Consider the following 27,246-nt stretch of genomic DNA (forward strand, 5'->3'; position numbering starts at 1 on the left):
ACTCAAGGCTGGCACTCTACCACTTGAACCACTTCTCCACTTCTGGCCCTTTGCTGTTGAGTTGGAACTAAGACTGTTTTGGATTTGTCTGCCTAGGCTGGCTTTGAACTGAGATTCTCATATCTCAATCTTCTGAGTAGCTTGGACTATAAGCCTGAGCCACCAATGCTGGGTTTTTGCTGCTGTTGCTGCTGCTTCTTGTTTCAGACTTTTCATTTGGTAATTTGTAACTTGTGGCTGATGAACTTTTTCCATTTCTCTGTAATGAAACAGAATATTTCAGATGGTTTTCCTTATCACTGTTGTGTACCACCTCTGGGCGGCCCTTGCTTCAGCAATGCCCTCAGTCCCTGTGGATCCTGGCATGTCCTTGTCTTAGCTACCTTGATTGCCTTGGCGTGGGCAATCTTTCTTCCTTGAGATGTCTATCGAGCCTGCTCTGCCTCAGGCTCTGTGCTGGGTACTGGGAACCCAGAGATGACTCAGAAGGGTCTCTTATTCCGAGTGAGCTCTCAGGCCACTGGGGAAGGCAGCACAGAGAGGATTAGTATCAGGTACTGAGAAAAATGCTGCAAGGTATCCACAGAGTACCCAGCACTTAAACCAGGTAGGGCTTGCCAGGGTAAAGAGTTCAGAGAAGGTGACTTCTTTTTCTTCTTCCTCACCTCCTCCTCCACTTCCTTTTTCATTATATTTAAGTCGTTGTACAAAAAGGTTTCAATGAAACAAATCAGTCTATAGGTACAGTGTGTCTTGATCAATGTCACCTGAGAAGGTGACTCTTGCTCTGTATCTTGAAGGACAGACAAGTGGCACCGGGCCCAGGGATGAAGAGCCAGGTGAAAGGTAGGCAAGCACTTGGGAGAGGTTCAGAGCCTTCTGGCAGGGACCCAGGAAGCTTGAAAATCCAGGGATTCATACACACACCTGTTCATGGGGAATACTGGAGTGTCCGTGGGCTTCCGGCTTTGCCTGGGAAGAATGCCCTCGGCTTCCCCTGCGGTTCCGGTCCACCGCCGGCCGCGGCCTGCAAAACTCTCCCTTCCACTGCGAACTTTGTACCCTCAGTCACCGGAAATTCACTTGTTTATCAGGGCAACCAGCCTGAGCCGCTGCCGGCTAGGCCCCTTCTAGGTCGCCTCTGCACCCCAGATGTACCAACTGTCCACCCCGTGGGCAGGGTGCGCCTTCACCCATAAAGAGCTGGGAAGATGTAGTAAGTAAGAGTCCTCCCTTCCCGAGGCGCTGCCCGCCTCCCGGATGCTCAGCCCTCCGCGCACCTGCACTTCCGCCCCGCCCACTGCGTCCGCAGGTGAGTCAGCCCGCGGCAGCCCGCCCACCTGTCCACGTTCTGCCCGCCCAGCCGGAAGCCACCTCCACCGCCTGTGCACAGTTCCTGAAGGTGGGGAGCAGGGGTGGGGGGAGACGTTGGGAGGGGGCGTGGGAGAGCCCCAGGGATCCCCAAAGGCTGCTGGAAATAGCAGGAGAAAAAAAACAAACACTACAGATCTGCGTGGGCCAGGATCTGTAGGTGTGTGTGTGTGTGTGTAGGGGGTATGGGCACAGGACAGTATGGGCTGTGAGTTCAGTCGTTTGGGGAATGTATCTAACGTGTGTATATACGGGAATCTTTTGGAAGAATTTACAGGGAGAAAAGGAATAGCTGTACACTAAAAAAGAAATTCTAATTGGATTTGGTTCCTTTCAAGGTAATGAACTCTCATGCTTAGTGCTTTGCAAATGGATGAATGACCAATGTGTCTCTCCTTTGTAAAGCATTTCCTCCCATATTCATTCACTCTCCCCTTTCCTCCATTAATTTCACTCACCTGTGCCCAGCTCTGCCTGCAGCACTGACCACACATCAGTCAGCCTGGTCCTGGCTCTCAGGAAACTGACAGTGGCCCATTTTGACTGGTAGCTGACTGGGTAGAACAAGCAGAGGTCACCCAGGGGAATCCTTGGGCAACCATGATTAGGATGGTTTGTGTTGGTCCTGAGAGATGAAGACTCAAAAACCTGAGGCGAGGAGTAGTCTCCTGGAGAGCAAGTTGGGGCTGGCGAGGAAGAGAAAGAAAGAGAAATAATGAGAGTGTGGAGCCTTTGGAATCTAGGAATCTAGGAAGAAGTTTGGCCTGAGGGCTCCATGATGGATTACAAGGCCTCAAGATAGGGTAGGAACCAAAAAAAAAAAAAAAAAAAAAAACAACCGCATTGCTGAGGGCCATGGAAAGGTTCTGGAAAGATTTTTCTTTTTTTAAAGCATGTGTTAGGGTCAGAGTTGCTCTGGGGAATGGACTAGAGGTCAGGAAAGACCAGTTAGGAGATAGTGGCTTGAGGGAAAAGGGGATGGTGGCTTGTGGGTGGGGGAGGGGTGGATAGCTGGAAGTATTTTCCATAGTTGGGGGCTGGAAAGCTGGTTGAGTGTGGGGAACAAAGGTGTCACTCTGAATCTCTATTAACGCATAGGATAGCCTGGGTACTCCCGACACTGGGTGCTTCTCTGTAGGTGCTTCCCTAGCTGGGCTGCTCTGCTGCATGGATCCCTAAGTACAGCCCAGCCCTAGCTGTCCCTTCTCTGGTACATTGAGGTGTGTCTCTCCCATACCTTTGACTCAGGTGCCATTCTTCCTGGGGTGCCCAAACCTACATGAGCTTCTCTAGCTAGTCACCTGACTCAGGTGCTTCCCTCCAGGGTGCCCAGCCTAGGTGATCCTCAGCCCCATCATTTCCTGCTTAAGGCAGTCCTGGCTGGGATAATCTCTGGTATAAACTTTCCCTTTATGGTGCAGTGTAGGCCTCCTGTGGGTTTAAGTATTGAAGGCGCTGCTGCAAGGGCTGAGGGTAGAGGTGTGTGGCAGTGCCCTTGCCCCTCTGGGTTGCTCTGGCTGTATCTAAGATCTCTGTCCTCGGAGGGACTTGTATCCTTCTCCTCAGTGTCCCCCAAAATTGTTGTCTAATCTTGGGAGCCAGGATCTGCCTCTGCCAGATCTCCCATTAACAGGCAGCATGGCAGATTGGCCTGGGTTCAAGTTTGAGGGCTTTGGTTGGGTCTGTTCACCTTTCTGGCCTTCGTGTCCTCATCTATAAGGTGGGGTAGTGTTTATATGCACAATGTGTGTGTGTGTGTGTGTGTTACATGATGTCTGAGCCTTCAGGAATTGTCATTAAGAGCATCAGAATGTATTTGTTTTACAAGTTTCTAGAACTAAGCCCAGCAACCATCCCTTAGAAAGGCAGAGCCAGTTTCTGTGCACTCAGCTTTTTCTTTTCTCTGGACAAATGGGCAGTGGCCCAGCCATCAGCATCTGTGTAGTGCCAGATGTGGCTGTGAGTATGGCCTGAATTGTGGATCCTCTGGCTGTCCCTGACCCCTATGCCTCTGTGTATTTTCTAGACTTTTGCCCTACATCTGCCGGGCATCTGGGGTCTCTCTGGAGCCTGGGCTGGTAGAAGCGAAAGTTCCCTGATGTCATCAGGCCACTCCATGAGTGAGGCAAACCAAAGTGAGTAGCAGCGTGGGTGGCTAATGAGAGGATGGGTCCCCTTAGCTGGTGGGATTGGGAAAAGGGTTTTGCCTGCATTTTGATTAGTTTTTCCTGGCAGCATCAGCTGGGGACTATAATGCTGTCCTTTTCTCCGCAGCCCAGGAGGGGCCATCAGTGCTCCCCACAGCATCAGCTATGACCCCTGAGCCCAGCAGCGGGGGCCGGGCATGGCCAGTACTAGTAGGGGTTGTGCTAGGGGCCGTATTCCTCTCTCTCCTCATCGCACTTGCTGCCAAATGCCATGTCTGCCGCCGATACCGTGCCAGCTACCAGCATCGCCCTCTGCCCAGGACTAGGGGTGGAGACCGTCCAGTGGTGGGTGAAGATGAGGATGATGATGGCTTCATTGAAGACAATTATATCCAACCTGGGGCTGGTGAACTGGAGACAGAAGGAAGCAGGGACCACTTCTCTCTCTGATCTTCGATCTTCGGACATTGCCCTTCCTTCCATCTCTGATGTTTTAAGGACAGTGGATGCTATGTGGGCATCTCAGATCTCAGGGACAAAGGTAGCTAGGGCCTAAAGGTTGACCAGGGGCAGAACAATCCTCCATTTCCTGTCACTGTCCACCAAAGTGTCAATGACCTGCTCTTGCTCAATAACTCTCAGTGGCTTCCTGCTTTTCCTAGGATAAAGCCTAACAGCAGAAGAGTATGGAGGAAAAGCCTCTATGATCAGGCCTGGATTGGCCTGTTGTTCTCCTTTTGTGCCTCCTCACTACACTCCCTACTTAACGGTTTATGTGCCATGTAGTTGTTTACCTTGTTCCCCCTGCCTGGGGAGCCCTACCCTTCTAATGTCAGTCCCTGGCCTCCTGACCCCTGGGCCCCTGGGCCTGCCTTTCAAATGTATTTCACATGTGCCTGGAGGACACATTCAAGCGGGTAGAAACCAGTGCCAAGTTTCTTACTGAAAATTTTCTTATCAATGAAGTGGATAATCTGGTTATATATAATATTATGTTTTATAGAGGAATAAATTGATTTTCATTTTTAATTAAAAATAAGAAATCACCATGTGCATTTTTCCTACACCAGATTTTATCATTCAGCTGAAAGACTTTCCCTAGACTTCCTCTCCTACATTACCTTCTCCCTCGGTCACACCCTATCAGTTTCTCCATATTGCCCTGGCCACATCTTAGTTTATGACCACTGGGACCTGCCCCTCACCAGGCCTGTTCCTACAGATAAACTTTGAGCTCTCTAAGGCCCCAAGTTGTATATACCAAGACTGACAAGATGGATGCTAATTACAGTCAACCCTTCCTACAGTCAGTCTTCCATGGGTTCTGCACCCATGTGTTCAACCAACATAGGTCAGAAATATTTGGGGAAACATTCAAAGAGTAAAACTTGTATTTGCCATGTGCCCAAACTATGCTGAATCCATGCAAATGAAATTACGTGTGGGTACTGCTACAGACATTACAAGTAATCTAGAGATGGTTTAAAGTGTAAGGGAGTGTTTGTGTAAGTTATATATAAATAATGTACTATTTTAGATAGGGAACTTGAACATTTGTGGATTTTGGTGACTGTGCACTTAAGGAAAAGATGAAGGTGAGGAAGTAGAAGATATCTCGAAAACTTTACCAAGAATATTCTTCCTCTTCTTCTTCTTCTTCTTCTTCTTCTTCTTCTTCCTCCTCCTCCTCCTCCTCCTCCTCCTCCTCCTCCTCCTCCTCCTCCTCCTCCCCTCCTCCTCCTCCTCCTCCTCCTCCTCCTCCTTCCTCCTCCTTCTCCTCCTCCTCCTCCTCCTTCTTCTTCCTTTGTTGGTCGTGAGGCTTGAACTCTAGGCCTGAGCACTGTCCCTGAGCCCTTCAGCTCTACTACTTGTGCTCTACCACTTGAGCCACAGCACCACTTCCAGTTTTCTGGTGGTTAATTGTAGATAAGAGTCTCATGGACTTTCCTGCCTGGGCTGGCTTGAACCCCGATCCTCAGGTCTCAGCCTCCTGAGTAGCCAGGATTACAGCTGTGAGCCACCAGTGCCCAATTTTTTTTTTTTTTTTTTACCAAGAATCTTGATGAAGGAGAAGGGAAGGACAGAGTCACAGTTGCTGGAGGGAGACTGAGCAACGGGGCAAAATGTTTTTTGTGTGTGTCAGTCATGGGGCTTGAACTCAGGGCCTGGGCACTGTCCTGAGCTTTTGTGCTCAAGGTTACCACTTTCAGCCACAGCTCTACTTCTGGTTTTCTGGTGGTTAATTAGAGATATGATTCTCATGGACTTTCCTGTCTGGGGTGCCTTTGAACTGCAATCCTCAGATCTCAGCCTCCTGAGAAGCTAGGATTACAGGCATGGGCCACTGGTGCTCGGCTTTTGGTGGGTGGTGGGGGGTAGGAGGGAGGATCTTAAGATGGAGACTTGAGTTTAATTTCAAAGAATTTTAGGAGGGGAATCCTGGCTGTTACACACAATCAAAGGGGCAGCTCTCCTGGAAGGCAGGAAGTAGATCTCTGTGGCTGAAGGTTAGGCTTTGTACCCCTAGAACCTTATTGCTTAGGGGTTCTCCATGTGACTTTTTTTTTTTTTTGGGTCCGGTCATGGGGCCTGAACTCTGGGCCTGGGCGCTGTCCCTCAGCTCTTCAGCTCAAGGCTAGCGCTCTACCACTTGAGCCACAGCGCCACTTCCGGCTTTTTTTCTTTTTGCTTATGTGGTGCTGAGGGATCGAACCCAGGGCCTCAGGCATGCAAGGCAAGCGCTCTACCACTGAGCCACCTTCCCAGCCCCTCCATGTGACTTTCTATGTGTAGGACTCCCAAGCCCTGGATTTCAAGTTTAAGCACTCAGGTAAGAGACTGTGTTTGGTCAAATATGGATCAAGTATTCACCAAAGGGTCCAATCAACTAAGGCCAGGGCCTTAGAATATATGGAATACATAGGAAATTTCACCTTTCATTCCACATCATTCTCAGATAAGAAGATAGAAATCCTCAGGAGCTGGGTAGCTGCCCTCACATTCTTCCTTGGGGTGCAGTATCAGCCTTTGAGGGAAGAGCTGGCAGAGAAGGAAATCAAGAGAGTGACTGATGCAGAAAAGGCTTAAGAAAGAGAAGTTTGGGAGGATTGGAGTGCAGGGTCTGAGGAGGCCTTAGGACCTTACAAACAGGTGCAGAGCTCACACTCCACCCTGAGAGTAACTGTGGACTTACATTTTTTTTGTTACAAGAGAGATAAAATCATGATAGAAAAATCATTATGGTCACTGTGCAGAAATGAACCAAAGGTAGCAAGATCTGACTAAGGCAGGGTACAAAGAATAGAGACTCCAGACACAGGAAGGAGGCAGGATGGACAGAACTTGACTTTGGATTTGGGGAGCTGGGAAGGCATTACACAACTGCTTTGGTTTTTAGATCCTCAGCTGGGTGCAGTGAGAAGAGCAAGTTGAGGGGATGGTACTGGATGCAGGATTTTTGAGGGGGAGATGCCAAGAGTTCATAGAGGAGGAGGACATGTGTTTGGAGATGCTTGGCAACATGGTCACTGAACACAGGAGTGGATGAGATTCCCGGGGAGGGGCTAAGAGCAGGTGCTTAGAATGGAATAAGGACCTCATCTCAGGGTTTGTCATCAGATGAATCAACCAACCATGGGTTATTAATATTTGGGAGGCTACACTTGGAGGTATAACCCTATAATCCCAGCTACTTGGGGGGCAGATGTCAGAGGATTACAGTTTGAGGTTGACCCTGGACAAAAGCACAAGGCTGTGGCTCAAAGCTCAAGGCTACCGCTTTCAGCCACAGTTTTACTTCCATTTTCTGGTGGTTAATTAGAGATATGAGTCTTCCAGACTTTCCTGCCTGGGGTGGCTTTGAACCACAATCCTTAGAACTCAGCCTCCTGAGTAGCTAGGATTATAGGCATGAGCTACTTGTGCCTGGCTTTGTGGGGGTGGGAGGGGAAATCTTAAGATAGAGACTTGAGTTTAATTTCAAAGAATTTTAGGAGGGGAATCCTGGCTGTTGCACAGAATCAAAGGGGCAGCTCTCCTGGAAGGCAGGAAGCAGATCTCTGGCTGAAGGTCAAATTTTGTACCCTTAGAACTCAAGTGGTGGAGTGCTTGCCTTGCAAGCATAAGGACCTGAGTTCAAACCCCAGTACCATTTAAAAAAAACCCAAAACCACCTTTTTCTTATTCAAAAATTCCAGAAAAGTCTGAAGAATAAAGCTTGCATTTGTCATGAGCCAAGTACTATGCTAAATCTATGTGAATGGAATGATGAGTAGGCATTGTATCAGGCATTATAAGTGAGGGATGGTTTAAAGAAGGTTGGAGTATGTGTGTAGGCTGTATGCAAATGCCATGACATTTTATATATGAAGGTTTGGATGTCTGTGATCTCATTCTCTGTCATATTGGATTTCAAAGGACAGGTGTATTTAGGGAATGACTGAGTACCTCCATACTTCTGTAATGGGTCAAACACTAGCTGCACCTTTGCCTGCTTTGCCCAGCAATACTGCTAATGTCTAGCCTCAACATAGGGAAAAAACTAACTCAGGGCAGGAAGTCCCGCCCCCACGCTGATGTCATCACCACACACGCCAGGCTGCTGAGGGGCAGGGGGCCAAAGGGAGGCTTGAGGGGAGTGGGCCACCAGATATAGGGAGGAGGGGGGTCCGGGGAAGGAATATAGAGAGGGGACACCCCAAGATATAACGTGGCAAGGTGCCTCAGGGAGTGAAGCAGGGCCTGGGCTCTCCTCAGGCTTGAGGAGATCTGGGCCGGAAAAGAGGCCTGGGTGGAGGGGGCCACACAAGGCTGAGAGGCCTGCGCAGAGTGGAGAGGCCTGTGGAGATCGGAGAGGTGAAGAGACCTGCGCAGAATGGAGAGGCCTGTGGAGATCGGGGAGGTGAAGAGACCTGTGGAGAGTGGAGAGGCCTGTGGAGAGTGGAGAGGCCTGTAGAGAGGCCCGAAGAAATTGGAAAGAACAATAGAGAGGTGGAGAGGCCCGCTGAGAAAGGACTGCGGAGATCAGAGAGGCCTGCAAAGAGCAGAGAGCCCTGCAGAGAGTGGAGAGGCCTATGGGATGGAGGAAAAAGGAAAAAAAAAAACTTGCCCCCTTGGAGGTTGCAGGTGCTCCTAGTTCTGAGGTAAACCAGGACAGGGTTGCAGACTGACTAATAAAACTCCTTTGTCAGTTTTTTGTTTTTGGTTTTTTTTTGGTCGGTTGTGGAGCTTGAACTCTGGGCCTGGGCGCTGTCCCTCAGCTCTTCAGCTCAAGCTGAGTGCTCTACCACTTGAGCCACAGCACCACTTCTGGTTTTCTGGTGGTTTATTGGAGATAAGAGTCTCACGGACTTTCCTGCCCAGGTTGGCTTTGAACCACGATCCTCAGATCTTAGCATCATTAGCAGGCGTGAGCCACCAGCGCCCGTCTCCTTTGTCATCTTTAACTGTGCCTCCGTGTATTTCCTTGCTTGCAGGTTATTACAATACAAGGAATTTCCTGAGGGTTGGTCCTGTGTGGAACCTGGCAGGGGAAACTAGAAGCTAGAGAGGAGGAGAGCCTGGCTCATGTGGCCCAAATCAGCAGTCGTTCCTGAGTTCCATAGCTGGTTTGATTGTTGAAGGCACTGGAAGAATGGAAGCTGCCTCACAGCCTGAAACCCTGGAGGAGGACTCTAAGGGCAGATCTTGGTGGCTGAGAAAGAAGCTGCTGTAAACACAGTTGGGCCTGCCTCCACTCCTTCAGCTCCCTTGACTCCGACCCCAGCAGGACCTTCTTGTGTTCAGGCTGTGTTTGAGAATGATTCTGCTTGTCCCCATGTTCACATACCCTTTGGGAACTATGTTAGACCCCCAGAAGAAGGGAAAGGCCAGATCCTATTCTAGCACCTGCCCATACTCTATGAGGGTCTACAAGCAAGAGTTCCTTCAGAACCTGCTGGATGCCAAGCCTGGCAGAGTAGGACTCTGGAATCACAGAACCTTGGACCCTGTCATTCCAGGCTTCATTGATTCCTCAGGAGAATCTGTTCTTGCTGTGTTCAGCATGCCTGGCCCCTGGCACAAGGAAGGAGCTTGACCTGAGTCCATAGACTCAGTGGATCAAGAGTACTAGAATTTCTGGGAGGTTTGGCATTCAACTCAACCAGCTGTCTGGTCTGTTTCTTTCCTGCCTTAGATCCAGACCCCAGCTTGGCTCTTAGCAGCTATCATTGCCCTGATCTGGGGACCCTAATTGAGACTTCAGAGGACAGCCTAGCATTCTGGATGTCTCTTACAGGCATGGCCATATCCTGTGTCCTGTGTGTGAATGGGGAGGTATCACAAAAGACATATATAAGAAGTTTGAGAAGCTCCAGCAACATCATATTGGGCAAGTTACTTAACTTCTCCATGCTCTGACTTCTCAATGGAATGGAGATCACAGGATCATTAGCAGGACTACTTGAGTTCTATGTGTGTGTACTTGAACAGCACAAGTACTCTACAAGCACTCTGCAAATCCCTCTCCATCCACACTTCCAGACAATGGCTCCTCACTACAGGTAGCCAGCCTTAATCCTGAGGAAAGAACTTGCCAAATCTTGGTCCTATTTTACTTCAGGCTGGAGATTTGAATTTCTTTATTTCCCAGGACTCAGGTTGGAAGATCTGGTCAGGATAGCAAAGGATTTAAGGGGAAAACAAACATGAAAAACTTCTGATGTTGTGGGAAAAAAATAACATCAGCTACAGGATGTGCTAGTATTTTGTCACAATCAACAGCTCATTGGGAAGGCAACCTTGCTTTGTAGCTTGAAACACTGAGGCTCAGATATGTGAACTGCTTCACCCAGCAATAACACCAATAGCGCACCTTAAAGTAAGGATAAAATTGACTCATACAAGAAACCTCCTGGCAAGTTGGGCTGGTTCCCACTTTGCCGGTGTGAACTCCTCCACCCAGTGAATGGGAGCCCAGGAATTTCAGGGTGCAAAATCCAGGCTTGGGGAGGGGAGGTTGAGAAGTTAGAAATGATCAGCTATATCCTAGCCAGGCCTGGCCTTCCAATGTCTGTGTTCTTTCGGGCCTGTGGGATGATTTCCAAAGCTATGCCCAAGACAGTATCACAGGACCAGGAGAACAATCAGGCATCTCTGGCCCTTGTACTAGACACAGAATTTGAGAAGGCTTGCCTTGGGAGGACTCATGGGTGGGTATGATGTAAAGACCAGCTAGACTTAATCAGATTTGGGGGGTTCCTAGATCTTATTCTGCATCCATACATCCAAGTGACATAGCTGAGGATCTGAGACTAAGAAGACATAGTTACCTCTATCTATATCATTTGTCACCTGATAGGAGTTTCTAAGTCCAGACTACCTTATGTTGCTTCTCTAGATTTGGCTTACTGTTTCTCTCAATACCAATATGTATTTCAAGGTCCATCATTGCATCCACCCTTGCCAATACCCTAAGTTTCCCTGGCCCATTGTTTCACCAGTACATGCCAACTGTCCCGAGCCTCTGGTAATGTCCATTCCCACTTCCCACAGGGCTCTCAAAACTTCCAGGACTCTTGCTGCTTTCTTGGTCAGATCCCTCTCCCTCCTCCATAACAGCTCTGTGTGGTGCTCTATTCTCTCTGCTTCCACCTTGTAGAGACAAAACCTGTTGCCTAGGACCTCCCTCAAAATCCACAAAGTTACATGTAACCATATTCTTCCTTCTTTCTTTCAAAATAGAGCTGCAAGCCCAGTCTTTCTACCCTATGTCTTGGTTCCTTCCACCCTTCACCACCTGCTCAGGGACTTTAACTTCTTTCTATGTTTTAAAAAACTTATAAAGACTACATTTTATTTCATTCATATGTGTACATATATATTCGGATAGTGTGTCCTTATCACAAAGAAGTGTGGGATTCTTTTTCTTTTTTCCTTTCTGGCTGGTATGAGAATGTATTGGCATGTGATGGGGCAGCCACTTAGGATCAATGACACCTTTACCTTGTATCTTCAACCCTTCTTTGATCAATGCTTAACCAGTCACATTTCTCCCATCTAAAAAAGCTTCCCATCAGTCACAGAGACTAGAGTTCCCATCTCTTGAACTCATTGAATCTCTATGCCAGTAGCCATGCCTAATCTAAGCTCTAATATCTCATGTTGGGACTATATATTAATTTTCCAATGCATTTCTCTGCTCCTGTTTTTGTGCCTTCCAATTCATTCTTTACAAGAGGCATGATCATTGGTAAACATAGTTCTGACCAGACCATTTCTCTACCTAACAATAAAAACTAAAAATAAATCCTCCCCTGACTTCTTTTTGACTGTAAGAAATTAGCCCATCTGCTAGGGGTCTCTGAAGCCCCGAGACTGGCCTGATACACCTTTCCAGCCTGACTTCTTACCTCTCTTCCCAGCCTCATCAGCCCACTGTAGTGTCTTCCAAGAGCCAAGGTCCTCTTGTCTCTGGGCTCAGCCTCCTGCTATTCTTTCCTTCTGGGCTCTTCTCATCCTCTCATCCCTCAGGGGCAAGGCAATGGTTGTTTGGCCATTTCTTCTCCTTTTTTTTCTTAAGATCCAATCTGTAGGCCCACACAGCTGCCAGCACAGTCTAAACCTATTCTGGCCATTGTACAGGCTTAGTTAAAATCTCTCCATGTTTTTCATTGTTCTAGAACAAAGCCTGCATTCCTTCGCTGGGCTGACAAAGCCACTTGGCACACAGGAGTAACAGAGGAAGGCTCCTACTCCACACTCTCATTTTCTCTTGAGGTGGGGGTCTGAGACAGCTGTCGAGATTGTTGGGGAGAGGAAGCAAATCTAGTGCTGATTTGTTCAGCAACTTCTCACTGGAGGCTGGAGTGGGAGTGTTACAGAAAAACAGATAGTGGATTGATCCCCGGAGTGTGTGTGTGTGTGTGTGTGTGTGTGTGTGTGTGTGTGTGTGTGTGTGTGTGTGTGTGTGTGTGTGTGTTTTAAAGGGAAGAGTGGAGTCCAAGAGCAGGGGTTAAATAAGAGTAATGGAATAAAGAACCTGTCAAAGAATGGGTGAAATGGTGAACCAAGAATCTTAACCAAGTGACAAGGGTGGTGAAGACAATAGTGGGAGGTATGGTCAGGAGGTAGCTGAGAGAGACAGAGACAGAGAGCGAGTGAGCAGTGGACCGTTGGCTGTGATGCAGACCTAACAGGGGTTTAGTGACATGACTATCAAGCTAGCTGCAAGGAGGGGCCAATGGGTCTGCTTTAGCAATGGAGGATGCAGAAGTGTTTCTGTCATGCCTGTATATCAGCACAGCACTCTCCATCTGCCTCATGTCTTCTTTTCCTTTTATTTTCTTTTTTGCCAGTCTTGGGGCTTGAACTCCAGGCCTGGGCACTGTATCTGAGCTTCTTTTGCTCAAGGCTAGCACTCTACCACTTGGGCCACAGGACTTCTTTCAGCTTTTTCTCTTTATGAGGTACTGAGGAATTGAACCCAGGACGTCATGCATTCTAGGCAAGCACCCTACCACTAAGCCACATTCCCAGCCCCTGTCTCATGTATTCTTAAGTAAACAGATGCCAACTTGCACTGTTCAGTGAAGTAGGCCCACTGGCAGCACCTGCCATATGCTCCATCCTACATCCTTCTGGGGGGAAGTCTGACTCTGGCCTTGCCTGCAGTGGCATCCACTCAGTCGGATGCAGCCTCCTGCCATTCTTAGGGGACAGGCAGAAGACAGGCAATGTAAGGGAGGTGCTGTCTCTAGAGAAAATATTGGTAATGATTCCTGCTTGAGTCTCCTTTTTGAACCAGAGAGGGAACAAGTGTGATGGACTCAGGCTCCCCATCCCTGTCTCTGGGACTAGAAACCCACTGTTTTCCCAAACCTGTGTATCCACAAAGCCATTTTCTCTTCTCCCCTTATTGCTCCTTATTCCCTGAGAGGAGAAGACACCTGAGGCCTGGCTGAAGACATCTTAAAGGCAGCATTGATAAGCTAAGGTGGAAGCAAAGAGCTAGCCATGGACAAGATAGGGGTGGAGTAGAGGGAAGGAAGGTCTCCGAGGTGAGAGGGTGAGGTGAAGATGACGTGATGACAATAGCAGCTATCATTTTATTGCACATCTGTCAAGAGCCCAATCCCTCCATTCATGATGACATTTAATCCTCATAAACAATGGTGAAATGATCATCAAGACATTGAAGCCACAGAGGCTTAGTCCTGAGGTCCCAGCTGTAGGCTCTAGAGGGGGATTCCAATTTAGGCCTATCTCCTTCTGGAGCCCATGTCCCTCCAGCTTTGCCTCCAGTCATGGTTCCCAGTGAACCATACAGTTCTAAGTGGACAACAGCCATCCTCATGAAAATCCCTAATGGTGTTATGGGTCAAGGCTGCAGTTTAGGGATCTTCAAGGATTTCCCTACTCAGAGACCCCAGACAGGCAGAATGACAGTTCACAGATACAAACCCTCAGTTCCAAGGAGACACACTAACCTTGCCTGGTGTGGTGGTGTAGGTACACAGATGGCCTCCTAATCGGACAGCATGCAATCCCATAGAAGAACTGACCCCGTGCTGAGACGCATGTACACTGTCACACACATGCACACATATTATTCATGTACCCAGGCATGACCTGGTATGGTTCTGGGGACACTGAGGCAGGCCATGGGAAGGAGGGTCCTGGCTTTGTCAGATGAGGCTGGCAATGCTGGAGGTGGTCTCATGTCGCTGACCAGAAGATAGCTGTCCTGAGATGCTGAAGATGCTGCTGTTGCCGCTGTGGCCACTGTAGGTGGAGGGGGTCTCACAGATGGCAGGGCAGTGTCCACTCACACCCACCTGATATAGCAGCAGACCCAGCAGCAAGAGTGAGCCCAGGGAAGCCAGGGCAATGCCCACAGACAGCATGGCAGCCAGTGGCCGAGCCGGGGCAGGAGCAGCAGCCAGTCCAGCCAGGGTCAAGCCAGTGACAAGCAATACGAGGCCACTGAGCAGTACCACAAGAGCATCAGCCCCTCCCCCACTGCGAAGCAGAGCTACATGGTGGGCCTGGCGGATGCAGTTCATGTCCTGTACGGCCGAGCTCATCAGCTGCTTTACTAGAACCAGCAGGGCCAGGAGGCAGAGCACAGTGCCCACGGCTAGGCGCCATTCTCCGGAGCGGCTGCTGGTGGAGGACAGCAGTGCCACACCGCCTGCCCCACAGCCAGCCACAAGGCCCACAGCCACAGAGAAACACAGAAGTGAGCGCCGGGGTTGCTGCGACCACCATAGCTCCACCTGCTCTGCCAGCACATCGGGGGGCAGTCCTTGGCCCGTTGGGGCTTGAGCTTGTTCTGACATGCTTGGTCAGGCAGGGGCAGCGTCGGTCCTCAGAGGGTGCAGCTCATGGCCGGGTGACCCCACCACCTGCTTTGCAGCTACAGGCCGCAGGTCTTGTTCCTTTCTCAGTCCAGGCTGCGGGTACCATCACCTGCAGGGGTGGGATCATAGTGTTATCTCCACCCACCCTAGCCCTCATGGTCTCACCCAGGAGCCTTGGGGGAAAGAGCCCTGAGTATCTTCCCCAGTGTTCCATGCTGTCCCCCAAAGTCCCTGCCTCTGCACCACCCCTAGGGAAAGCATTTCTAGTGACCCCAGAAGAATTCCATCTCACACAGAGCAACCCCTCTCCCCTCCAAGGAATCCCTTTGCCCAGCCCCTGACCTCTCCGGCGTTGGCTTTCTTGGCTGCCTGTCCCATCCTGGCTGGCCCGAGGGAGCTGGTGACACAGTGGATGATGAGATGAACAGCCAGAGATAAAGCCTCATTCAGGATCAGACTCACATGGCCTCAGCTGTCACTGCTGGTGCCTGGGTGAGGGAGTTGTGGGGAAGGAGGGGGGTTGATTACTTAACCCTTCTGGAACCAGCAATCAGACGCTGGACTGGCAACAAAAGATGCCAGTTCCAAATTCTTTGCCCCAGCCCAAAGCCCCTTCCTGAGCCAAATAGCGTCTTTACATACCATAGTCATCCCTGATGCAACAGGTCCCGGCCCAAACGGTGTCACCTTACCCCATACCTGCTCCTCTTGTGTGTTCCTCATCTGGGGTGGCACCACCACCCTCCCAGACTCCTCATCTCCCTCTGCCACTCTTAGGCCTGCCTTTAAACATGTCTGTACAGCCCCCTACCCCCACCCCGTGATCTTTCTCCTTCTGTTCCCTATTGTTCCCTCTCCTCTCCTGCTCCCTTCCTGGGTGCCATCTTCCTCCATGATTTCTTCAAATTGGTGCAGCCTCCAAGGGAGGGCTATGGACTTGAACCCCAGCCCAGCCCTTCCCATGAAAGGAAGCTAGCAGTGGTTACTCATTTAACCTGTCCTCCAAAGGACAGTCCATATGCTTCACACTGCCCCAAAATAAAGTGGCTTTGGGCTCTGCCTTCAAGGAGCCCACTTTGCTTCTGCACTAGACAGAAGGAAGCGGGGCCTGTTGGTTCACGTAAGGTGCCTGTTTGTGGGTTGCTGAGAACAGGGACCTAGGAGTCCAGGATAGGTGCTTAGAGCAAGACAGGAAGCCCCAGAAGTTTTCTTCTTAGACCCTCTGTCTCCTTTATCTACAAAGTGAGGATAATGGCAATGATCGTCACAGACGGGAGACAGTCAGCAAGGAGGGAGACTCAAGGTATGCTTTTTAAGTGAACCTCTGCAACAGGATGGGGCAGAGGACAGAGATCCTGGATCCCTCCAGGAAAGGACATAGCTGTGCACGATTTATACCCTACAGGGGTATGCCTCCTCCTCAGTCCCTAAAAAGGGCACCGAAAGTGGGTGGGGCAGGTATGGGTGGGGCAGGTACAGGCGCTCCCAGGGGAGACAGGGGAGAGGCCCTGTGCAGAGTCAGTCCCAGCATTCTCCTGGGCTGTGGTTTGCATGTCTGAAAGTGCTGGCACAGGTATACTGGCACAGCGGCCCAGGCTGGGGGTGGGGTGGAGGTTCTCAGAGGAAGAGTGGGAGAAAGTCGGGGGTGGGTTCGGGGAGGGGGTGTAGGGCACTTACGAAGAGCCTGGAGGTGCTGGATCCGATTTGAGAAGACTGGGCTGGACAGGTGGAGCACGTTAGCTCCGTTTCCGTGGAGACGCTTCACCTGCCTACCCAACCTGCACTCAGGTGAGCCAGGAGGGAGCGGGATTAACAGGTGTTTCTAGGGCAGGGCGTGAGCCGATTGGCTGACGTGGCGCTGCTCCTTCGGCTGGGCAGAGACATTCCTAGGAAGGGAGGGGCTTCTGTCTGCTGCAGTTAGGGCTGGACCTGGAAGGTGGCAAGAAGGTTGGCTGCCCCAAAGCCTGAGTTCTAGCCCAGTTCCCAGCTGCAAAGCTACTTTAGCTTCAGCTCCACTATCGAGACCTCCCCTAGCCCCAGATGTTTGTCCTAAGCCCTACCTAGGAATCTCCCCTCCACCTTCATCCCAGTTCCAATCCCAAACCCAATCCCTCCCTCATCTGGTTTAAAATCCAAGCTCTAGCTCCTAACGTCAACAGACTCTGGCCTTAGGTGGTACCCCAACCACCCAGTCCCTTCAATCACCAATATGGACTTCCTGCTCCCGAGTTTAGTCCCTCAAATCCAATGACAGCCTCAAAAACCATCCTCAGCCCCAAAGCTCAGCACCAGATGACCCCGGTACTTCTTTTTTCTTTTTCTTTTTTTTTTTTTTAATTGTGAAAATACTGTACAGAGGGGTTACAATTACATGGGCAAGATAATGAGTACATTTCTTATCAAGCATTGTAGCCTCCTCCTTTGTTTCCCCTTCCCATCCTCCCCCACAATCCTCCCCGCCCCCCCCCCCCAAGTTGTAAAGTTCGTTTTCAACATAACGACTTGTACATCTCATTGTTGCAATGGGTCCACTTGTATCTCTATTTAAACGATTTGTTTTTCCCCTTCCCCTCCACAAATTATACCGACATCAAATACAGTGAAAGCAGGGGTTATACTGTGGGGGAGGGACATACAAAGCAACAAAGAAATAATCTTATATATGTGTTAGAAACAATCGCATGAAAGAAAAAAAATTGAATACATATCTTAGGGTTCATTTCCCTAACATCACCTTATCTGACCTTTTCTGCTTGACTCAGACATATACTAGATATTGCAAATAAGGGAAACCATGGGACCTATGTTTCTTTGGGCCTGGCTTACTTCACTTAATATAATTTTTCCCAAGCCTTTCCATTTCCTAACAAATGGGGCAATGTCATTCTTTCTGATGGAGGCATAGAATTCCATTGTGTATATATACCACATTTTCTTGATCCATTCATCTACTGAGGGGCATCTGGGTTGGTTCCATATCTTAGCTATGGTAAATAATGCTGCAATAAACATAGTCGTGCTGGTAGCTTTAGTTTGCCAACTGATGCTGGAGGGGATGTGGACAGAAGGGAACCTTACTGCATTGTTGGTGGGAAGGTAAACTTGTTCAACTACTTTGGAAAGCAGTATGGAGGTTCCTCAAAAGATTCCACATAGAGCTCCCCTATGACCCAGCAATCCCGCTTTTGGGCATTTACCCAAATGTTCACAAACAAGACCACACTAAAGATACTGGTACTTCTAACCAGAGCCTTGTGCAACCAACCAGTGCTTTGTGTCTCTTTCCAAGTTTCAAATGCCCGGGCCCTGATAGGCCTGTCCCATGTAGCTAGGGAGGCTAAAAGGAGGAGTAGAAGCCTTTACCAAAACACTTGGGAATATATGCCCATAAATAAACGTCCTCTTTCCCCAGGCTCCTGCAGCCCCTCCGGTCAGGAGTGTCTATCCCTCAGTACTGCAGCCCTGCCCTCTACTTGCTCTTCTGGTTTTTGTACTCAAGAGTTCTCTCTACTAGAGATATTTATTACTCTTGAGCCTTAGTCTGGCCAACGCAATTCTTCAGCTGAGCTGTCATCTTCTCCAGGAAGCCCTCTCTGACCTGCAGGCTGGTTTGGCTTGCATTCATAGACTCTATACTTTCTCCACAACTGCTCATACTGCATTGTGTTTAATCACCCTCTATTCAGTTGTGTGTCATCCCCCTTCCCAAATATGTGATCTCCAGCAGGTACAGGGCTAACCACCCTGCCCCCAGTAGCCTGTACTCAGTAACCTGCACATGGGGAAATAACCACTAAGTATTTGTTGGATGATCGCTGGATAAATAAAAGTATGAACTGACCAGTGTGGAGGATTTCTGCAGTGAGCACGGAAATGAAACCAGAAAGACAAGTTTGGTCCAGGGTATATGGGACCTTGAATGTTCTGGGGATGCATGTGGACGGTGTATCTCCTTCTGATGGGTATGAAATAAAAAAGAAAAACAGGATAATTTCTAATTCACAAAGTAATAGTGCCTGACCTCCATGCCCCCCCCAACTGCACCTGTACCCCCCATGACAGGTGGTGGTGATTACTCCATATCAGCACAGTTGATAAACATAATAGAAATTAAAGCATCAAAATGAATATATCTCAATTTCAAATACATTTTAATATACACACACTGTTTGACAATCTCTCCTCTCTCTCTCTCTCTTTCTTTTTTTTTTTCTCTCTCTCATGCTGGTACTTGTTCTTGAACTCAGGGCCTCATACTCTTGTTTAACATTTTTGCTCATGGCTGGAGTTCTACCACTTGAACCACAACTCCACTTCTATTTTTTTTCTAGATAACTGGAGAGGAGTCTCACAGATTTTCCTGCCCCAGCTGGCTTTGAACCACAATCCTCAGGTCTTAGCCTCCTGAGTTACTAGGATTACAGGCATAAGCCACCAGTGTCTGACCCATTAGGCAGTCTTTTATTTTGCACAAGTCTTGAAACCTGGAGTGTATTTTTTTTTTTTTTTTTTGTTGGCCGTGGGGCTTGAACTCTGGGCCTGGGCGCTGTCCCTCAGCTCTTCAGCTCAAGGCGAGCGCTCTACCACTTGAGCTACAGTGCCACTTCCAGTTTTCTGGTGGTTTATTGGAGATAGGAGTCTCATGGTTTCTCCTGCCCAGGCTGGCTTTGAACTGCGATCCTCAGATCTCAGCCTCCTGAGTAGCTAGGATTACAGGCGTGAGCCACCAGCACCCAGCTTGGAGTGTATTTTATACTCTCAGCACATCTCAATTTAAACTGGCCACATTTAAAGTGCTCAATCACCACATTTGGCTGTGCTTATGTTCTCACTGAATTCTCCTCCTATAGAAAAGGATACCGAGGGCTGGCTGCTATGGTGCAGTCTGGACGTGAATGATGCTGGTATGGTATTGGTAGACATTTATTCGGCCACTCTGCAAGACATTATAAGAGTGTCTCTTTTATAACGAAGAGGCACAGATCCTGGCAGGCTTGTCAGCTGTGGATTCCTCCTGTATATGTTAGCTATTTATTTATCCTTCTGATCCCAAGGAGGGTCTGGTTCCAGGCAGAGTTGCTTGCCAGACGTCCTGGGTAAAGCCAGGGCAGGAGATCCATGAACTTTCCCCTCCTTTTCTCCTTCCCTTGGGACTTTGAAGTATGTGGTAGTAGTGGGGAACAAAGCCTAAAGAATTCTCAGTTTAAACATTGACTGGGCAAGTCTTTGTTTTAGTTCTGGCTCCTGTTAAGTGATCCTGGAGAAGGGAGGCTCTGCACAGAGCTGTTGGACTCTGTCCCCAGAGCAGAAGTTGTTGACCTCTGAGATGAGCAGTAAAAGAGGCCTGGAGGAAGAGGAGGAGGGGGAGATTGAGGAGGAGGAGGAAAGCAAGGAGGCACACATGGGGAGGTGTGAGTCTGACTTGCTCTCAGATGCACTGGAAGGCCGTGGATAGATTGAAGATGGGGGAAAACTGGAGGGCCATCTGCCCCAGTCTGCCATGTTCCCATTTTATAGTATGCTCAATCAGGAAGCTGAAGAGACCCCTTCCTTCTCCCTCTTTCATTGTTGACAGGGCCTAGGCACTGTCCATGAGCTTTTTCACTCATGGCTAGTTGCTCTAGCAACTAGTTCAGCACCACTTCCATTTTCTGGTGGTTAATTGGAAATAAGAGTCTCACTGACTTTCCTGACAGGGCTGGCTTGGAATGGCAATCCTCAGATCTCAGCCTCCTGTGTAGCCAGGATTATAGATGTGAACCACTGGTGCCTGGCTCCTTCTACTATCTTTAAGTCATTCTTGGACCTCGTGTGTACCACCTTGGGGCCTCTGTGCTGGCTCTTCCCTCTGCCTGGAATGCTTTTCTCCCACGTAGCTCTATCTTTTCTTTCCTTCAAGAATGTACTCAACTGTTACCTCCTCAGTGAGGCTTTCCAGGCCACCTGGTCTACAGTCACAGTCTGCCCAATATTTCCTATCCCCATGCCTTTCTTTCTTTCATTTCCTCTATTCCTGTATGTTTCCCCCTAACACTTGCCCCTCTGTAATATGATATATAGTTTTCTTATCTGTCTAGATTATTGTCTATTTCCCTGTTGTAATGGAAGTTTGGTGAAAGAAAAGATTTGGCTCTGTTTGCTCACTGTTGTGGTCCTGGCTCCTAGAATAGGCCTGACATTTAGTGCAATAGAGAGTCATAAATGAATAAGCAAACTGTGGAAACAGTTTGCTCATGCCTGTTATTCTAGCTATTTAAAAGACTGAGATCTGAGGATCACAGCCTAAAACCAGACTAGGGAGGTAAGTCTGTGAGCCTATTATCCTCAATTAATCAGCAAAAAGCTGGAAGTAGAGGTGTGGTTTGAGTGATAGAGCACTAGCCTTGAGTGAAAAAGACTTTTAAGGTACAGTGCTGAGGCCCTGAGTTCAAATCCCTACACTAGCCACACACACACACACACACACACACACACACATGCACACACACACACACGCACGCACGCACGCACGCACCCACCCACCCATACTAGACGCAATAGTAGAAACCACACTGTTTTGGAGCTAGAGGGAGCTAGTGGGATCTTCAAGGTTTTTAATTTTTTTTTTAGTACTATTTTATTGTATTATAAAGGTGATGTACAGAGGGGTTACAGTTACACAGGTAAGGTAGTGAGTGCATTTCTTGTCGAACAGTGTAACCCCTCCCTCATTTTCTCCCATTTTCCCTCCCCAGCTCCTCTTCTCCCCTCCACCAAGTTGTAAAATTCATTTCCAACATAGTATCTTGTGAGTATTGCTGTTGCATTGGTTCACCCTTTGTCCTTTGTCTCACCATTTTGTTTTCTCCTTCCATTCCCCTAATCAAATGTGTGTGTGTGTGTGTGTGTGTGTGTGTGTGTGTGTGTGTGTGTGTGTGTGTATGTATAAGACACAGGGTACCAAAGTCAAAAACAATAACAACAGGTGATAAAACAAAGAAAAAAGAAAGACAAAAGAAATAACTTCAGACAGTGCATTAAAAAAATCCTCTTGTTTCCATATCTTGGAGTTCATTCCAATTAGCATCATTTTATTTGGTCATATGTACATAGCTATTGTGCTATTGTGATCCACTGCTAGGACTATCCTAGACATGTACTGATTATTACAAATGAGGGAAACCATGGAGTCTCTGTTTCTTTGGCTTACGTCACTTAATGTGATTTTTTTCCCCAAGTCTTTCCATTTCCTTATGAATGGGGTGATGTCATTCTTTCTGAGTGCTGGAGGAATATCAATACCAAAGTTCAAGTTTTAATTTTCAGTTCTATTTGTATAACTTTGGAAACCATGCTTACCCTCTGTGGGCCTCCTTCTCTTTATTTGTAAAATGGGAATACCCAGCATTTAGTCTGTGTATTTAGTTGTGAGAGAGGTTAAAGAAGAGAATGCATTCATTCAGTAAACATTTCCTCTGTGGGTTCTCTGGGCCAGGTATTGCTCAGGTGTGGGAGATGCAGGGGTGGCCTGTAGGACACATAGAACAGGGCAGCTGCAGGTCTTCGGTGTTCCAAGCAGCTCCCCACTCTCCCTGCTTGGTGGAGCATCGGTCTCACTCACAATGACCATCCTTTGCGCCAGAATTATATTTTGTGACTCACCTGTTGACTGGATAGAGGGGGAGGCTCCAGATTTGAGCTTGAGCCCTGGTACTCTGTTTTGGTCACTTAAATTAAGTTGGATATTTCATTTTAGCTTGAAGGCTTCTACTATGGTGAGGTGCTAAAGCAACCTCTGCCAGCTGAGCTGGCAATGACAACTGATCTCTGCAGAGAGGCAAGGACAAGAGGAGGCAGGTCCCCAGCAGTGTTTCAGGCTACTCTGCCAAAGACAGTCCATGAGACTGTCCCCCCACCCCCACCCCTTAGCCAGGTAAGAAACTCTCTTTCTTGACCTGAGCCATCTGGAATCCAGCCAAAGAAGGGCACCCAAAGCTTCTGTGATCAAAACTAGAATGCATTAATTCCAATACATTGAATACATGAAGTATATCTTTAATAGGTTCTAGTCTACTGTCATTGCCCCTTCCAAACCCTATCCTATGACACAGTAGATGCGCAATAAAAAGAAAAAATTCTGTACACTACTGACTCTAGTAGGTGATCAGGAGTGCTGCAGAAAGGCCTTGCTGCTGGTGTGGCACACAGCTGGTTTTACTTAATCATAAATCCACTGTATCTCAGACATGCTGAAAGGTTGTGCAGGTCCCTGGACCTCCAGTGGACTTGGGGGACTCTGGGAAAGAGCCCACTCCTGGTCTGAGATGCCTTCTCCCTCACTTCTCACTCCAAATCCACAGCAATGATTTGGAGGTGTATTTGCCTAGGTACTACCTAGGCACACAGACAAATATCCCCAGGTGCACCATACCCCTCGGGCACCTCATGGGAACAGCTGGTTGAACATCTAGATGGGTAATGGCTGGCAATGCTTTGTGTAAGAAGCAGTGAGGAAAAACAGACATTGATGTCAGACCCTGACTGCAAGGCAGGGTTCTTTGGTGCTGAGGAAATAGGGATGTCAGAAGAGGCCCAATGGATGTCTGAGGTCCAGACAGAAAGGATTCTGGAGGCTTATATATCACAATGGCACAGCAGCCTCCAGCAGCACCAGCTCTCCTATCAGAATTGTACAGATCTCCAGAGCTCACTGATGGAGGCAACTAGAGGGTAAGCGTGGGGTCCATGGATCCATGTCTAGTCATCTGGCGGGGGACAGGTGGGGCTAGGAGGGCCCATCTGCTGCTGTGGGAGGAAGTGACAGCCAGGCCTACTCTACCAACAATCAACCAGAAACCTTGGGTAGAGGAAGTGGATGCCTCCAGCCTCCCCATGGAGTCCAATTAGGCAAAGTGAAGGGAGGTGTGAGAGGCAGTAGCTGGAGAACCAGGATGGAGGAGTACTCATACCAGAATGTAGAGAGCTAAACAAGATTGTACCCCCGGCTCCAGTTCACTAATAAGAAGCTGTGTTTACACCTGTGTAGCCAAGAAAACACACTGCTGACCTGCTGGTCAAAGTACCATGTTCTGCAGGGATGGGGCTCTCCTCTGGCCTGGACTTGCTTCTCCCTCAATCTCCCCACCAGCTGTATAGCAGCCAGTCAGGTGTAGGTAAGGCTCAGGTTAGCTCAGCTTGGGAGTCCTCTGCCTCTTTTCCTTCTGGTTTAGACCCTCTGGGAGTCACATTCATATAACTTGTGTCCTGTGGCCTATCATGTGGCCTGGGCATCTCTCCACTACAGAGCATAAGAACATAGATTGGGAGTCCACTGGACCATGGGGCTACAACTCTGGTTCTTCCTGTGTGACCACGGACCTTTTATTCCTCATGGCTTTGTTTTCCTCATCTATAAAGTAAGGTCCATCTGGAATCAAAGATGGTTTTTTTTTTTTTTTTTTTCAGTTGAAACGCCCATTCTCTGACTATTGACGTTTCCTAACCACTGTGAATTCCCAGAATTTCCAGAGCCTCCATTTCCTTTGCCTTTGTCTTCTTCCCAGGTTGTTCTCGCTCTCCTCTGGCTTGGGTAACTCCTACTAGTCTTCATTCAGAGGAGTTCACTCCTCTTCCTCCCCTCTGTCATCATCTTTGTCCAAACTATCAGCCTTTCACACCAGGACACCCATAACTTCTTCCTAACTGGGCCCCTGTCTCTAATATTGGATTCCCTCAATCACTGACATATTTGAATACCCAATTGAGTTTGAGACTCAGCTCTTGCCCAACATGGAACTCTTCTGGTAGGAGAGGAAGATATTAAACCGAACAGACATGGCATGGTGAGGGCCACTGAGGAAAACCATATGGCCAGAATAATGTAGATAGGGTATGTTAAGCATTGGCTTTCAGAGGAAGTGACATTTAGGCTAAGATGTGAGGGAGGTGTGGGGCAAGAGCACTCTCTGGAGAGGAAGGAGGATGTGGAAAGACCCAGGGGCAGGGAATCCGTGGCCTACTATGAGAGCTTAAAGGAGGCCAGTGTGGCAAAGGAGAGGAAGGCAGGTGCAGTGACTAACAGCAGCTTAGCACTGGCTTCTAGATTCTCGTCTATAACTTCCATGTGATTTCAGGGCTCTGCACAATCTGGGTCTGCTGACTCCTATACCCTAACTCTCCCACTGCACCTACTGTCTCATTTCAAGCCAGTTTCTTCTTCAAAGGTAAAGTCCAGATACTAGTTAGGACCACAAGAGATCAACTACGTGGCATGATAAAGTAATGGGATTCTTTTTGTAGATGAGCCTCTCAAGGTTGCTTGAATTGTTTCCTATTCCTGGGATATGCTGAGGTGCACACTAGAATGGAGAAGGTGAGCTGGCTGCTGATAGGGTGCAGGCATGGTGATGTGGTCTTTAGTGGTGAGCCCATGCAACCCTGCCAACTTTCTGCTGTATGGCCTCTGCCTTGTACTTTCAGGAGAGCCAGTTCTTCTGTGAAAATGAATCCGAGAACAGTACTCAGAGTTGGTAAAGTAGCAGGAAAAGGTAGGAAGCTGGAGATGATAGCTGTAGTGATCTAGCAGAGACAAGAAGGGACTGGAGGCTTGCACAGGAAATCTTATCTCTAAAGGTAGAAGCCAGGGACATTTGGCTTATACTCCTTTGCTCTTCAGTGCATCAGGGAGTCTCTTTTCTGGTACTTACATGTGGCCAGGTCTCCTAGAGTGGGGAATTAGAGGAGAAAATGTGGCCTCTAGAAGTGAATAGCTGGGGAGAGTATGCAGAACAATGACAAGTCTAGAAAGAAGAGCAGAGGTCTGTCTGTAGTCCTAAGAACCAAGTGTGCAGGTAGTATAAGATCTTGGGGAAATATTTTAACATTGACCTGCCTATTACTTTGCTCATATTATCTTTTCTGTCACCCTTACATATCTCCTTAGAAACAAGGCTGGAGATATAGCGTAGTAGTAGAGCACTTACCTAGCATTTGAAAGGCCCTAGGTTTGCAACATGCAACATGCATGTAACACACATGCATGACATACACATGCGCATGAGTACACGTGTGCTCACATACTCCTCAGTCTTATTGCATTTCATGCAGGAAAAGAAACTGTAGGAGGTATTGTTTGCTTTCGATTTAGCTTGCAGTAGAGAAAACCAAGAAGGAAGTAGCAGGTGGGCCTCGCTAAGATGTAAGCAGGCAGCCGGGTCCTCAGGCCCAGGAGGAAGAGCAGCAGGTAGGAAGGCTGCCTCAACTCCTACATGATCTCTGCAGTCCAAGCAGCCTAATTCCCACACAAAACAACCCTCAGTAGCTTTGGGTGAGCAGGGGGCCCTAGTCCTCAGGCTCCCCTCTTTCCCTGTCCTGCCCAGAGCCATTTAGTTAAGCAGAAGTTGGACAAGGTTGTGGGCAAGAACCTTTATTCTATGTCTCCAGATCTCCAGGACAAGATGAAGAGGTCAGTGGGGTCAGTGGGGCAGAGCTGCAGGGATGAGTCTAGGCTAGTGACAGATCCTTGGGCCTAGGTACTTCCGGCTGTGGCTGGAAATGGCTTACCAGAGGAGTCACTTGGCATGCACTTCAAAATCTACCTCTGAATCAATGAGGGAAGGGAGCCGGATCCCAGCAATGGTGTGGAACCCTGGGATCTGCTCTTGTTCTTGTATCTGGTCTCTAAGGCGCCGGATTTCTAGGCGTTGCATTTCGATGATTCTCTCGGTTTCTTCTTGCTCATTCAATCTCATGGTAGGAGAGACAGGGGCCTTGTCTGTAGTGGGTGCTGTAAGGGTCACAAGGAGGAGAAAATTGGCCAGTTTGCTGCACCCATCCCTCTTAATATTCACTGGGCATCTACAGCAGGAAGAAACTAAATTCTAAGTGTTGGGGGGACAGAGATAAAGCAGGCTACTTCACTGGCTCACGGAGAGACAGAGAAATGAAGAGCTACACTTTGGAGTGATAAGGCAAAAGCTGAGCACGATCCCAACCCAGCCCCTTCTTGGTCTCCAGGTACCTGGGCTGAGGACTTGTCCAGGGGAGGCTGCTCTTCCTCCCATTCCCCAAGCCTTGGCCAGGTGGCACATCCTTGTGTACTCTGCAGCCTTCTAAGCCACCAGTCTCCTCCTCCTTTTAGCATCCTATTCTTAGGCTCCTGGGGCTGGACTCCCAGCAGTAATGACCTTGGCTTCTGTGTCACATCCACATCCACTCCTGTGGCTTCCCCTTGCTCTGTACTATCCAGGGTCCTTCATCATGAACACTGTTCACACACCAGTCTGCCATTTCTTGACACAACCTTTTACTGCTTGGGCTCAAGCCCTCTGGCTCAGACCTTGTCTTTCTAGACTACTCCATTTCTTACTCATTAAATGGTTTCTGAGTTTACTCTCAATGGAAAAGAGAGT

The 27,246-nt window shown here is 48.6% G+C and overlaps 3 protein-coding genes across 7 annotated transcripts in view; 1 reads left to right on the forward strand and 2 right to left on the reverse strand.

Moving 5' to 3' along the window:
- Positions 1-1,123: 1,123 nt before the first annotated feature.
- On the forward strand, positions 1,124-4,551 carry LOC138803443 (type III endosome membrane protein TEMP-like). Of its 2 annotated transcripts, none has more exons than XM_069987470.1 (3): positions 1,124-1,402; positions 3,398-3,506; positions 3,646-4,551. In XM_069987470.1, the coding sequence occupies exons 2-3, from the start codon at positions 3,470-3,472 to the stop codon at positions 3,966-3,968; spliced, it is 360 nt and encodes a 119-aa protein (XP_069843571.1). In that variant the 5' UTR covers positions 1,124-1,402; positions 3,398-3,469; the 3' UTR covers positions 3,969-4,551. The 2 variants fall into 2 exon arrangements, with proteins under 2 accessions (XP_069843571.1, XP_069843572.1); XM_069987471.1 differs by lacking the exon at positions 1,124-1,402 and adding an exon at positions 1,451-1,531.
- Positions 4,552-13,583: 9,032 nt separating this feature from the next.
- LOC138803446 (transmembrane protein 125) lies at positions 13,584-16,649 on the reverse strand. 2 transcript variants are annotated; one of them, XM_069987476.1, is made up of 3 exons: positions 16,535-16,649; positions 15,200-15,345; positions 13,584-14,966 (listed from the first exon to the last, which is right to left on the reverse strand). In XM_069987476.1, the coding sequence occupies exon 3, from the start codon at positions 14,834-14,836 to the stop codon at positions 14,183-14,185; it is 654 nt and encodes a 217-aa protein (XP_069843577.1). In that variant the 5' UTR covers positions 14,837-14,966; positions 15,200-15,345; positions 16,535-16,649; the 3' UTR covers positions 13,584-14,182. The 2 variants fall into 2 exon arrangements, with proteins under 2 accessions (XP_069843577.1, XP_069843579.1); XM_069987478.1 differs by lacking the exon at positions 16,535-16,649 and adding an exon at positions 15,500-15,728.
- Positions 16,650-26,255: 9,606 nt separating this feature from the next.
- LOC138803444 (cilia- and flagella-associated protein 57) overlaps positions 26,256-27,246 on the reverse strand; it is a 60,685-nt gene continuing 59,694 nt past the window's right edge. For all 3 annotated transcript variants that reach the window (XM_069987473.1, XM_069987474.1, XM_069987472.1), the window contains exon 23: positions 26,256-26,621. In XM_069987473.1, coding sequence (XP_069843574.1) covers positions 26,407-26,621 — 215 coding nt within the window. In that variant the 3' untranslated portion in view covers positions 26,256-26,406. The remainder of the gene's footprint in view (positions 26,622-27,246) is intronic.

Source organism: Dipodomys merriami, unplaced genomic scaffold, assembly GCF_024711535.1.
Source record: "Dipodomys merriami isolate MVZ:Mamm:240054 unplaced genomic scaffold, mDipMer1.0.p SCAF_34, whole genome shotgun sequence".
In the NCBI taxonomy this organism is placed as follows: domain Eukaryota; kingdom Metazoa; phylum Chordata; class Mammalia; order Rodentia; family Heteromyidae; genus Dipodomys; species Dipodomys merriami.